Here is a 14192-nt window from a genome sequence, read left to right as displayed (position 1 = left end):
AAATATCAGAATGGCAAATAACTTCACAACGTCTCTTTTTAAACTTTGTTCATATCAAAGAATGAAGATAATGCGGAATCTCCTATCAATTCTTATTCTGTTCGGCCTATTAACCGGTGCCGGTTGTAAAACTAGTTTCCAAAAAAAGGAAGAATCTAAAATGGATACGCACGGCTATTCTCCAAGTAAACGTAAGTCATTTAGAATTCTTCTCTCCTAAATCATCCTACTGGAATGCTTATAAGTATGACAGACATCAAATATCAATGAAATAGTAATGATTTATTTAAAAATCAAAGATTACAATCTCATTTTGATACTAATTAATAATTTGTGAGATAAACCTGTAAATCTAAATCTGTAAATCTACGAAAGAAAAAAAATTGCAGACGATAACTAAAACAGAATAATTGTGCAACGGAACAAATTTAAAAAATTAATGTTAAATGAAAAATAAGTTCTTAACAGTCAAAAAATTTCTCTTAAATTAAACGAGCTTGAAGTTAAATAAGAAATAAGCTCGTAACAGTAAAACAGTTTTTCTTAAATTAACTGAGCTCGAAGTTTGAACGATGCTTCCCGCATTGCAAAACTTAGCGGGACTTTAGCGTCTGGTATAGTGATAAACAGTGTAACGATTCAATCTTAGACACGTGACTAAACGTGTTATAGAAAATAATTTATAGACTGTTGTAGTTGATGAATACGCATAATTCAAATAGTATTATTACTATAATATCTGTTATTTCATTTTTAAGTGCTTTGAAATCAATATTAAATTCAATTTTATATTTTAATATAAACATATTTTTGTTCCGACAGAGACTTTTTTTTTAATAAGTTACTGATATTATTACATATCATTGGCTATTGTCGGATTAAAATTTCTGTTTTTACTGCCATCATTTTGACGAATTTAAATCTATTTATTTCCTCTATTATGACTGTGAAGAATTATTTTTTCACAGGTAGAAAGCTATTTTGAAGCGACATCCATTGGTACGTTAAAGCTGACTATTGGCTTTTTCTATTAGAAATTCGAGTACGTTGACACTTATTGATATACGAATATCCACATCTTTTAAAAAATATTCTTGTAATAAATCTGTTTCTCTATTTTTTCAGAGATCCCTATGAATTAACCAATTTTTCCGCAACAAAGAAATAGGAATTTAAATTTGACAATTCTAAGACATTGATTGTTAAGAAATTAATAGCGATAAATTCCAAGGGAGAAAATTTGCTATTAGACAATATCCTGGAAATACAAATGCGTTTGAACGAAAAATAATATAAATAAAACATTACACAATGAACTGTATTTAACGATTAATAAACAAAATAATAAATCGAAATAGAAAAAGAAGTATTTTCTAAGGTGAAAACACAAAATATCATTAACAAAATAAGATATTATAACAATAAATCAATAGTAAAGCTAATCGAAAGTGAAACGAATAAGTTTCGAATGAACAGGATATTAAATGTTTTGATTTCAAAGAAAAAATTAATGTAGAGTTCAAGAAAAACATCTTGTATTCATACGTTGACCTACTTCCATATGATCGCTTTCTCCATCACGATTGAAAAGAATTGGACGAAAGAGACGTGCGTGATGAGGAACCACTTCGTTTATGATAGGTTCCTGCTAGATTCGTGTTTATGTACGTGTAAAAGAGAGAATTAAAAGGAAGTCCAAAAGGAAGTATTCTTTATTCGTTTTCTTTTCAGGAGCACATCGACTTTCGATTTCTTATCTACAAATTATATTTTTTGTAAACTCTAGAAACATTGAATGTGTTTTACCATTTTAAGATGTTTTTTTTTTATTAAGTCAACGTAATATCGAAGCCGATTAAATTCGATTAAATATAATACTTAAATGTTAATATAATTCTTTCTAAACCTTATTGGTTTTTTTTTTTACAAGGATATACATAAATTTTGTTTAAGGTATCAATTATTAACAAAATTGTTAACACAAATATGACGAAAAAACTATATAGATTTCTTTTTTCAATCTACTGGAGAATAAAAAAATTATTCTATAACATCCTCAAAATAAATAAAAAGTTGTTTCTTTTAAAGTTAAAAGAATTTTAAAAAAGAAGTTAAATAGAATCAGAGAGAAAAAAGAAAGTAGATCGTCGATGAATATTGGATTTAAGAAATCTCAGAACGATCGTACGAGGATTGCATCGATCAATATAAGACGTCCGTATGCGATTGCGTCGTCCGAAGGAACGAAGTTGCCGGTATCGAACCGGCTCTAGTTATACCTGTCACAGGTCCGTGATGCGTATATAGCGTCGGAATCGAGAATATGGAGGGAAGTGGAACAGAAGAGAAAGGCTCGGAGATGAACTAGATTTGTCTTCTCTCTCTTTCTTTAGAAGATAGATACTCATCGTTTCTCTCGCTTCCTACCTTTCCTCGATCCTCATCCTCATCCTCCTTTTTCTCCTCCTCTAGTTTTCCCTCTGCCTGTGATCTCAAGATTTCGAGCGTATCAAACTACTATACTCGCGTCCTTCTTTCTTACGAGCCGAAACGAAGTCTACTGAAGCGACTAAGACTTTTGACGATTTCTGTCCATATTTCTTTATCCATATGGTTTCTCAGTCGTCTTTTAACTATCGAGTAAGATCAATCATGCAAAATCGTTCCTCACCGAAAGATCTTTATCGAGATCATCGAGAAATTTGCCTTTTCCGGGGATAAGAATTTGTATCCGGCTGGAAAATCAAAGATCGTTAACGTTTCTCTAAGACGTCACGGTCACAATCGAGATTCGAAATTAGTACGCTCTCTTTTTCCGTTCCACTAACAAGAAGAAGATCGCGCGAAGGTTAGAGATTGTTTCAGAAAAGGGAAGGGTGGATCATAAGGAGGAAGATATCTCATCGGACAATGATCTAGAAACAAATGCTATAGAATCTCATCATAGATATTGCATCTTTTCTACGTTCCCCTTTCATAAGTTAAGTGAATGAGGGAAGGAAAAGAGAGAGGGAAAGGTAGATAAGAGAAAAAAGTGTTCTTCTAGCAAAAGCGTTGTCTAGGTATATGTCTCTCTTTTTCTTTATCGGTCGGACGCTCGCCGTAACGCTCTAAAACGCTTACTTCACAAATAAAAGATTCCACTAGACGAGGAGGATAAGGATCTTATTTATAATGTACGAAAAAGAGTGTAAGCTAATGCATCGCAAGGGAGAGGAGAATGGCCAGTCCGTTCGTTTCATCGAGACTTCTTTATTCTCTTTTTTACTTTTTTTCATCCTTCTATGATCACCATCGCGGCATGTAGATCTATATAAATGGGATTTGCAGAGCGTTCTGCTGCAGCACTCGGATCTCTGCCGTAGGTTCCACAGTATCACTTCGCCATTTCTACCCTCTTACGTAAAAACGGTCGACTTTATTATTGGCGAATTTGAAGAAAGAAGAAAAACGAAGGGAGACGGATATGTCGCGGAAAATTTCCGCACGTTGGACGCCATCTATTGTAGAGCGTTTCCTTCTTATCCTCGCAACATTTCTTTGTTTGTCGAACGTGATAGCTATCGATCGTGGCCTATCTAAAGATTTTGCTAACGCCTGGAAGGACTTTTCGACCGATTGCTCGGCAGAAGAACCAAAAAATCTTTCGGTATCGTGTCAGGGAGTCAGGATTGTCAGACAAGTCGTTCAGCAACTTCTCGAGAACTCCAGCAAAGAACCGGATATAGAGATCTTCGATGGAATTAGTCTGGTTGAAGTGGAGGACGCAAGTTCCTCGCGAAAAGGAAGATTCCTCAAAGACTTCGGTAGTATGACGCCATTGCTACAATTTCTTGAAGGTCGAGAGTTAAGGGTGAAGTTGCCAAAATTATTACCGCAAAATTTTGAGACAGTTTTTGAGAAGACTATGACCGCTTCAATGATCGGTGAAGGTTGGTCCAAGTTATTAAAAAATTAAGTGAGAATTAAGATACATTTTATATTCTATATGATTGTTTTCCATTCAACAGGTGGAAGAGCACGTGGCGGAGGAGGTTTGGGTGGAGGCGGAGGAGGAGGTGGTGGTGGTAAAAAGGGTGGCAGTGGATTAATGATAATGGCTCTAATGATGGGTAAAATATTTACGATTATTAAATCATTCATTTTTAATGGACAATCGAATTTATGTTATATGGTGCATTGCCAGGTAAAATGATGGCTGCCATGGGATTTGGTGCACTTGGTCTTTTAACGATGAAGGCATTAATGGTGTCCGGTCTTGCTCTGATGCTGTCCATAATCATCGCTGTGAAGAAATTAGCCAGTAGTGGAGACGACGGAGGTGGACACCACGTTGTTTACGCGCAAGAAGTCGGTCATCATCATCGCAAGAAACGTAGTATGTCCGAGGAGAACGATGACATTCTCAACTTGCCTTACAGAGGCTACGCAAATCTTTACGGAGATCTGAAGGGGTCCTGACGCGACAACCAATTTCACAATTAGTAGAATCGTTTATAAGACTTAAGACATGCTTCGACGTGTACGAGCGAGGATAATGACGAAACGACTTTAAATAGACGGCAACGTTACGAACATAGTGACAAAGACATTAACAATGACAACATGGACCAATGATTGGAAATTGACTTTACACGACAACCGACGACGAACTTTAAAGATTTCTTCAACGATCACAAACGACTCGTAACGAGCAAGAACGAATACCGACAAACGAACCAAAGTATACGATCAATCTTTATTTATTTTTTTCTTTTATTTCTTCTTATTTATTTCTTTTTTCTTCTTTCTTATTTATTACTTATCTCGAAACGACGGTAAGACAACGCGACTCGTTGACAAGCGTAATTCTGATCTTCATTAATCGACGATTAATTTTACGCTCAACACGTCTCGCAGCTTTTTATTTACAAATATATGTATACAATTAAATTTAAGTTATTTAAATAAATTTAGACTTCTGTAATCAATCGATATGTATTTGCCTTTAATTTTAATCTTTGATCACGCGTCTACGCACGCGGGTATTTATCGTTTACATTAAATATAATATTGATTCTTAAACGTTCTTCCGTTCTTCTAAAAATATTTAACAAACAGAAAATATTTGAATTAATCAGAGAACGGAAGTGTATCTTTCAAAGACGTTCATTGAAATGATATGAGGAGGACTGGCAAAGGGAATAAAATTGACACAAGAGAGGCGATCGAGTTAAGGGGGGACGGCTTCAAGGATCCGAGAAAGAGAAAAGTGTGTCAGTGAACTGCCACGCTGACCGACGGCGTGCGATGCATATACACCTGTTCGCGGATACGCCTAGCATCCTAGCTTTCGATGCAAAGCGTGCCTTTTATAAGTGGATCAATAGTTTTCCTCTTCCACCACTAGAATCTAGGAAAGCTTCAAGCCACGTTACAAAACAAAACATAAAACACTCTGTACTATTTATTTATGCTGCTCGTCTCTCTTGCATGTTCACGCGCATTCGAATCTTTGATTCGTGAGTGAGAAATTATTTTTTTTTGCTCGAGGAAAGGTTTATCGAACTAGAAAATTAATTATGCGAAAGCAGTGGAATCCATTTTTTTTGCTTCTTTTTCTTCTTTCCTTACGATCTTCGTCATACTATCTCTCTTTTCCTTTTATTTACGAAAAGAAAGAGAGAATATCTTCGCTAGGAAAGTGGAAGCCGTAGACCTACTGACACACATTTGCGAGACGGTTCCTTTTTTATGTCTCGAATATCATAAAACGTGCCGGCAAACCTTGAAATCGGTCCAGACGCAATGTGAAGTCCATGCAGGTACTTCTCCGGAGTTTCGCTATTTGTCGATCGAAATGTTAATTGGTCTTCTTTTTTCAAATATTATACATAGTATATATTTACTGTTCTTTTGACGAATCGTTTCTTTGAAGTCGAAACCACTTTCTATCTCGTATCTCAAAGTCTTTTCTTCGGTTTCTATCTGTCTTTTTTTCTTCCTTTTTTACTCTTTTCTTTTCCTTCGCTTCTCTCCTGTTTTTATTCCCATCAACAAAATACTTTCTAATCTATCAAGCTACTAGGTGATTTCGTTGTTTACTTGTATTTACTTTCGTCGATATTTCCTCCTAACTTTCGATACCTATTTGATTTGAAATTCGACGACTATTACTCCTTTGACATATATACGCGCTCACTCGCGGAGCATTGCGAGTAGAGTATTAACGAAGAATCGATTCTTTGTTTTTAAGTGCAATTCGAGAAGGTTATTGCGTTTCGATTCGCAATAAGTTCTAATCATTTTTTCGAAAGAAGATTTCTTTAATCGCCATCGGTTATAAGTCTTCAAGACTTGGAAATGGTCTATTAATATTTCAGTTTTCTGCCATAGTAGTCGAGTTGTGAGAAGTTGAGAAAGAGAAAAGATGAGAGACACATAGATCGTTCGCCAGGGAGATGAGGACTCCGTTATATTCCTAACTCATTACGATCCATGGAAGAGGAAAATTTAAAATTCAAATCGGGGAAGGAGCCTAGTTACCGATTGATTTTTCAGGTCGCGCATGCGTCTTGTCGCGGTGTGGAAGTTTGAAGAAAAAATACTACAATCTTTCTAGAATCCAAAAAATTTGAATTTTATGAATTCTTTCAGCTTGCCGAATGTAGTCACAAATCCGGAAATAGAAGGAAAGAAAGAGACGGCATGACACCTATACAAACTTTCTCCGATTCGAACGGAAAATAACGTAGGAGTTAAAGATCTTTTGATATCTCAAATGCACATCATACGGATCTTTTCGTGTGATACTGGAATAATCTTATCGTAGGAGATTGAACGGATTGCTTTCTCGTACTAACCTACACGATATGTTTTCAAATACATTTCAGAATCTAATGGAATATCGTTGAATATCTAAAAGTTCTTCGAAGTAGTCAAATTTTATCAGAAATAATTATTTTATATTATCGGTGGTAATATTTATATCATGACAAAGAATAAATATTAAGTTGTGCAATATCTATCTATGAAAAAATCAATTTTAAGCGAGTTAGCATACATAAAAAGGTAAGATACGATTAGACACGAGATAAATTTTAGTATTTACTTTTAGAAAATAAGAAGACGCAACCCTGACGCAACCCTGTCAAGAATATGATTGATCAAAAGTCATATTCTTCTTGATGAAAATAACAATTTTACTACTCTGGGCGTGTTCATGACTTAGCGGTCAGTGGTGCAAGCACAAGGAGAAACTTTGGTTTTACTTTTTAAGGCTCGCTCTTCCGAGGGGAACATATGATCGACCGAGAGAATTCTGAGAGTTACCCAATGACCGAGAAAAGATGAATGACTACTGACGTAAGATCGAGTACGAGATTCAACTCCTTTTCATTGAATTCCTTTTTATATAGCGAGTTGTATAAGTTAATGGATGACATACATTGTTTATTTTGCGAACAAATTAATGTTTAAACGAAAGGAAATTGAAAAATATAGCTAGCTCTACAAACATGTAACAACGAGTGAATATCTAATAGGTATATAATCAGCCAAAGATTATGTTACAAGCTGGTTTAGTCGACAACGTGACTAGCCTACTAAGAAGTACTATAGTCTCACGAAACTCGAATTGTGTGTGTTTTCTGTAAGTTGTCATTCGATACTTTGAAACTCGCGCGTGTGTCGGAAGGAACGAAACGAAAACGAGAGAGAGACGTTATCGCTGGCCCCTGAGAGCAGCAGGTCAGAGTAGAAAGTGGTGTTCGTCGCGATGAAGGTCGTATCCGGGATGTTTGAACTTGATCCTTACTAGTTTTCTTTCATTCATGCCGATCGTCCTCGAGTTTCGCATCCGCCAAACTCGATGGATTCGTCGATCGTATCATAATTCTGTTGCAGTTTCACAATGCCAAAGGAAGAATATGACCAATTTTTAGACTTTTACCTCCTACATGTTCGTTCCTCTTCTTCAAAGGAAAAAGCAAACGAGTTGGTAAGGCTATCGATATCAATTATGTGGGCGTTTTATGTTAACGAGTTATGATAAAGTCTAACGAGGTTTCTTATGTATGCGCTTCTTTTATGTTTTTCTCTATCGTTTACCGTAAGCTTTATCTCGATGATATATGTACTATAATCAATATAAATATTTAATATAAAGCAAGGGTTTGTAAAAAAAATTGCAATCAATAAACAAATTGATCATTAGTACATGAAAATTTCAAATATCGGTGATTTCAAATTTTAGAACACTCTTTTGTGTAGCATAATTTTCTAAAAACTTGGACAAAGACTCGTAGAATTGTTCGTTTGACAAGGCGGTTAGTTCGTCCTCTAATCGCTCGCCACAGGCAGGTCACAGATCGCAATAGCCCAATAGACACCTACAAGATGATGCTAGCCACACACTTATCGTTGTTTGAACGAATACCCGCATACAAGGGGCCGTTTAAGCGGCCGCGACAAGGACAAGGTAAGAAGAGGTTTGGTCATGTGCGCGCGAACGCTTACGAATGAACGAACGAACGCACGTGACGCACGCATATAGGAAGGAAAAAGAAAAAAGTAGAGGTGGGGCGTATGTGGTGGCGATGGTAGAGGGGTCCACCAAATATAAGCTTAAGAGATTGTCCGATGGACCACACGAAATTTCACTACGCAACCGGTACAAGTTTCGAAAAAGGGCGACTCCTAATCTCCTGAAGATCGTTTGTTCGCGCGAGATTTGATTGTTCGGTGTGATACTTGGTGCAAGGAAAAAGGGGGAGACACAGAAATGAATTTAATAATAATCGTGTACCTAACGACTGCTGTTGTCCTCGTGGCAGGTCAGAATCTTGACGAGTGTCTCCAGCAGGACAGCATATCATGCGTGCAAAAGAGCATCTATAGGAAGGCCAAGGAATTTTTTGGAAAGGACAGTTTAGAGATTGTACCAGGAATCAATCTGATCAGGAATCAGGATGCTAATTCGGATGGCAGAAATGCTAGATCCAGTAAAGATTTGATCTATGATCAGGAAATCGATGGTGCTAATGATGTCGCCGAAAGACAGAACGTTCTTGAGAGTTTTGTTGGCGAAGAAGCTAGCAATTACTTCACTGGACGGAGTTTAAGGGTAATGCTGATTATATCATTGATTAAAGATTTTATAGATCTATGAAGTTTGGACCTTTTATTGATTCCTATCATTGGAAAAGAAATTTAATTATAAATTTTTGTGATAGATCAACTTTGCGCCAGCCGTTGAGAAAATTGGCGAAGTCGCTCGTACAATTAACGACTCCATGCCTCAAGAGATTCATCAGGCAGCCGATGAGATCGTCGAAGGTAACGTTCCGAGCCGATTTAGTTTCTAAAACTGAAAATAGATATCATTTTTTCAAGTAACATTTTTAACAAATTTTTTTGTATTCGTTCTCTTTTTTTGTATTCTCATAATTAATTCCTTATTTTCAGGACGAGTCAAGAAGTTAAAGCTTCTGAAATCTGTGATTCCTCTTTTGATCGCCGCCAAAGCTAAAATCGGTGCGCTTGCTACCGTTGCTTACTTTTTTATCGCGCTGATTGCCAAAAAAGCTATCGTTGCATCACTTATTTCTATTGCAATCTCTGCCTTTATTGGATTGAAATATCTTTGGTCCTCTAAATCTGGCTCCAGCTTCACTCCCTATAATAGTGGTTGGAGCGGTGGTACCAGCAACATCGGTTGGTCTGCACCTGTTTCTTCCGGTGGATGGGCCACCTCCGGTTCTGGAGCCTGGGATGATGGACATTATGCTCAGAATCAAGCTTATTCCAGCTATCATCATCGACGATAGTTTCCTATTACACTCATGTCGATTTGTCGAAATCCTATTTCAAATCCTTTTATTATTATTGATTATTTCTCGACACGTCGCGCGAACAAGTAACGAAAAAAAGAATTATTTATATTTATTTATATGTGTGTGCGAATCAACCGTTGTATAAATTCAGTCGGTTCGAAAGTGAGATCATCTTCTTGTACATAATAATTAATAATATCAATATTCTTGTTCTTATTATTTAGCCACGTGAGCGTTCACGAATGGAACGAACGAATCAAAACACAGAAACTAGTCTTGCGAGTAAAGGAACGCGAGTTCAGCAAGTATTTTCTTTTTGTGTACGATAACACGAATAGTATGCGCGTTGCATCTTTCGAATGCGTGTAATGTCCGTGCGAGAACTAACTCTCTCTCCATTTCCTTCCTATCCCCCCTCCGATCGATCTTCTTTGCTCCTTTTCTTTTTTCTGCTCACCGCAGATCAAAACCATCTAGTCTACCATCATGGATGTACGTGGATTCCATTAACCTACTAGCCCGTATAACTATCGATTTTATAATATGGTCATTGTAATCCTTTTAATATAATTACGATTATACGAAAAAAGAAAAATCTACATTTATTTATTACCTTGTTCATTATCTTGATAAGTAAACGTATAACATTTTTATGATGATATTAATTGTAAAGTGAAATCGGAAAATAAAGAAAGTCATTTTCTTTTGTTTTGAATGTACTTAGTACATTCGTTAGTACTAAGTTATTAATTTCTAATAACATAACTGATGTTATAAATTTCTTCATACTATTTGGCAATATATCAAATATTATGAAATATATCGCTCGTCGATTTTACTCTTGCACTTTGCTTTTGTTTCACTCGAGCGTAAAGTAGCACAATAAGTATAATCGAAAACGAGAGTTAGGTATTAATGTAAGAGAAATAAATTAATAAGAGACATTAAGAAATTTATGGCTGATACAGGTCGATCGTTCGTCGTCTCTTCTCTTCGCATTGAAATCTCCGTGTCCATAAAGTCGAACAAGCCGGCGAAAAGAGAAATCATCCGTGGCATCATATCAAACTTTCCACTCTTCCGAGAACGCCCGAAACATATTTTTTATACGAGTGAAATTGTCATCCAGTACAAACAGCCATATTATAAATAAAGAATACATTATTCAGAAAGATGCCTATTATTTCAAGGACATAAAGTTTCACAATAAGAACTTTATGTTCTTGAAATAGCCCCATGGACGAGGTTAGATCATTTCCTCGAACGTAATCTTACGAATATACATATAATCTTACGAGATACATATATAAAATGTTTTTTTAATATATTTATTAAAAGAAAATTAAAAATCAAGAAAATGAAATTTTATGTAGGTTAAAAATATCGTTTTATTGAAGTTACGTCGCTGAAGATGAACTTTATAACTCGATTCTTTTGAGGAAACAAAATGCGTAGCTAACGGATCGTACCGTATGACATGTCAGGTGGTCAATAAGTACAATTTGCGAACTGGTGAGAAGGGGAGCAAGGCAAAAGTGCACGCTCGTGGTCATGCATCCGGACATAACGAAGCGCTACCTCTCGAGGTCGAGAGGTCGTATTTTACGTTTGTCGTTCTAAATTGGGTCTAGAAAGACGTTTTGTACTCTTCGTATGCATCCTACTGAATCTTTTTAAGAGCAATGTCCCACGACGGCACACGCGCGCCTAGAGGACAAATAAATGGCTGGAAAGGAGGTTGTTGTTGGATCGAAACTCGTCGCTTCTTTTCTTTTCCTTTTCTTTACTTTTCTCTCTCTTTCTCTCTCTTTCTCTCTCTCTCTCTCTCTTTCTCTCTTTATTTCTTTCCATCACGCATTAAAGTCCACGTCCAGCAATAGCAAAAACTATTATACTCCGACGATAGGTATGCGCCTGAGTAAGCGTTTTCTAGGACAACGATGGATAGCACTATACGAAACGGTCGTTAGCCTTTTAGATATGCGAAGCCGGTGGTGGATTTATTGGCTCAAATAAATCGTCTTTCTGGAAATTCTCTTTTGTAGAAAAATTCATAGCTCGAATATATTTATTTCTATAAAAATCGATCGAAAATTTTTAGAGATAAATTTTTATTAGATCTGTTTATATTAGATCTGATGTATTTTATCTTGTAGCTTTTGCTCGACGAAAAATGAAAGTTCTGTATTACGGCAGGCAAGTTTCTTGCAATTTACTCGACAGAATCAGAGTTTAGCTCGATGATGACAAATACGGTTAGGAGCGTGTTTTTCTTGAAACAGAGAACGTTTAGAAGAGGGAAAGGGCCGTCGTCGACAGTCGTACTGAATATCGATCGAGGAGAAGAGGAATCTTCAGCGAGTAACGAACGCATGCCAAAGAAAAAAGGTGAATGTCACGCCTCGTTACGTTCTCCTCGTTGGACGGATCGCGAAGGACTACGAGAAAAAAGACATGGAATTACTTCGAAAGCAAGAGGAGACTTTCATTTGCGGCGAATCTTCATGGATCGTAGGATGCCGCAGTTTATTATTTTGTTTCGCGAAAAACTTTATTTAAATTGTCCAACTTTATTAGTATCATTTGTATATGTGAAACAAAAATAAGAAAATAGGAAACAAATCTTTTCGAAAAGTAATATCACAGACGGATAAACGTAAGGTGCCTTTCTTCGAGTTTCTTTAACTGAGTTTCTCCGCGTTTGCGATGCAAATGTCCATCTTATTATACCAGGAGAGTCATAAAGTTCACAAACGGAGGAACAAACATATTTACTTCTATCTAAATCACGTTATGCGTTCTCACGTCACGATTAATTTCCACGAGTAATTCGCATTCTCTGACTAGGTTATTAGATTTTCTAGATACATATATATATATATATATGTATATATGTGCACGTTTCGCTGTCCTACGACTTCTCTAATTTAGATAAAAGATCGGTTTTTATTTGCTTTCTTTTTGCGTGACCGAATTCCCGAGTATGTTCTCGAATCTGCCAACCATTTCACGAAAACGTAGGGAAAGTCATTTGATTTCCTATTCTCGTTCGCAAATAAAATATTACGAAGGTATGATAACGACTTCTATAAAATTATGAGGCACGGCCGATCGTTTGTTATAATAAATAGAAGAAATCACTGGTTTCACGAGGAACATTTCAATAATCCTTATGGTGAAGAAAAGCAAGGTGATTCTCGGACATCTTAAATTTAATCGCGCCACGGGCTTTCGAAATGTCGACGATCTTCGGCCTCTTCCGTAGTTTTCGACATTGCAAAGGAGGTAAGGTAAGAGCTCGATGTCGCCGAGAGCGAAGCTTGTATTCTACGTTTCAACATAATTGATGTCGGCACGCCTAATTGCTCCTTCACCGGTTGCCTAATTGGTACCATACCGAACTCGCCTTCCTTTTTTCTTTTTTTCTCTTACTACCTTCTAGAGGACTTTTCTCTCTCATATCTTCTTCTACATATTTTCCTCATAACTCTACATACTTTTTCTACACATATGTACCTACACCTATGTGAAATTTAGAAAACCAAGAGGAAAATTGATTCCGTTTGACCGATTACTTTCTAAAAGAAAAATCCAATTCGATATCTCGCGAAGCCCAGATGTTAACACGAAGTGCGTAAGGATGGTAAATTCATGGGAAGTGAAGAATTTATTCAACTCTAATGAGTACCTATGTAATGGCAATTCTCCGGGAGAAAAGTGAGTGACGTGTGACGTTCACTGGTTTTCTCGGACGACAGCAAGGAGAGAAGTTTTCTCTTTGTCGATACTTTACCGATGTCCCTTCGATTCGTAAAATTGGAAGATAGTTGTAGGGTGGGTCATCGTATCGCCCAAGGCGACATTCGCTCTCGTGGAGCGAGGGTTCACGATTTCAGAGTCACGAAGAAGCGAAAGAAAAAGAAGGAGAGTAGGATAAAGAGAATGAGGAGAGGGCTTGAGACCGGTGTCGTGAGAGCAAGTGAATGAGCCTGCGTATATAAGTTTGTATGTCGAGAAAGAGACAGAGAGTAAATCGGAGATGAAAAGCGAGAAGGAAAGAAAAAGAAAGAGAGAGAAAGAGAGACAGACAGAATCGAACACCCAATGCTTGACCCAGTTGTAAATAGGTGACTGGCCTCGTTACCGGTGTAATGTCTCGCATCCATCATTTTCTGATGAATCTTTTGAGGGAGAAACGACACCACCTGCGACAATTAACAACGGTTAAATTGCTAAACAGCTCATTTTTTAATAAAAGTAAAATACAATGTTATAGTCTGAAGAAGCCATAATATTGTATTTTATTCTATCTAACGATTTTAATCAACGAACGAATGCACGAACATTGGACTTTTTTTTGACCGGAAGAGTATTGGCGTC

At 36.7% G+C, this 14192-nt stretch overlaps 2 protein-coding genes and 1 long non-coding RNA gene across 3 annotated transcripts; all 3 read left to right on the top strand.

Annotated features, from left to right (window-relative positions):
- Positions 1-23: 23 nt before the first annotated feature.
- Positions 24-1469, top strand: LOC124946453. The gene is made up of 3 exons (XR_007100071.1): positions 24-191; positions 969-1042; positions 1126-1469. It is a non-coding gene; the product is annotated as an uncharacterized LOC124946453 (long non-coding RNA).
- Positions 1470-3466: 1997 nt separating this feature from the next.
- LOC124946994 lies at positions 3467-4785 on the top strand. Its single transcript, XM_047488526.1, has 3 exons — positions 3467-3926; positions 4020-4112; positions 4187-4785. Exons 1-3 carry the CDS (start codon positions 3467-3469, stop codon positions 4459-4461), a joined length of 828 nt encoding a protein of 275 aa, XP_047344482.1. The 3' UTR covers positions 4462-4785.
- Positions 4786-8616: 3831 nt separating this feature from the next.
- Positions 8617-10394, top strand: LOC124957868. The gene is made up of 3 exons (XM_047515324.1): positions 8617-9103; positions 9213-9315; positions 9445-10394. Exons 1-3 carry the CDS (start codon positions 8762-8764, stop codon positions 9804-9806), a joined length of 807 nt encoding a protein of 268 aa, XP_047371280.1. The 5' UTR covers positions 8617-8761; the 3' UTR covers positions 9807-10394.
- Positions 10395-14192: the final 3798 nt, after the last annotated feature.

Source organism: Vespa velutina, chromosome 2 (genome assembly GCF_912470025.1).
Source record: "Vespa velutina chromosome 2, iVesVel2.1, whole genome shotgun sequence".
Classification (NCBI taxonomy): domain Eukaryota; kingdom Metazoa; phylum Arthropoda; class Insecta; order Hymenoptera; family Vespidae; genus Vespa; species Vespa velutina.
Note: the sequence above shows the minus strand (reverse complement) of the source record. Positions and strands in the feature narration are given on the sequence as shown.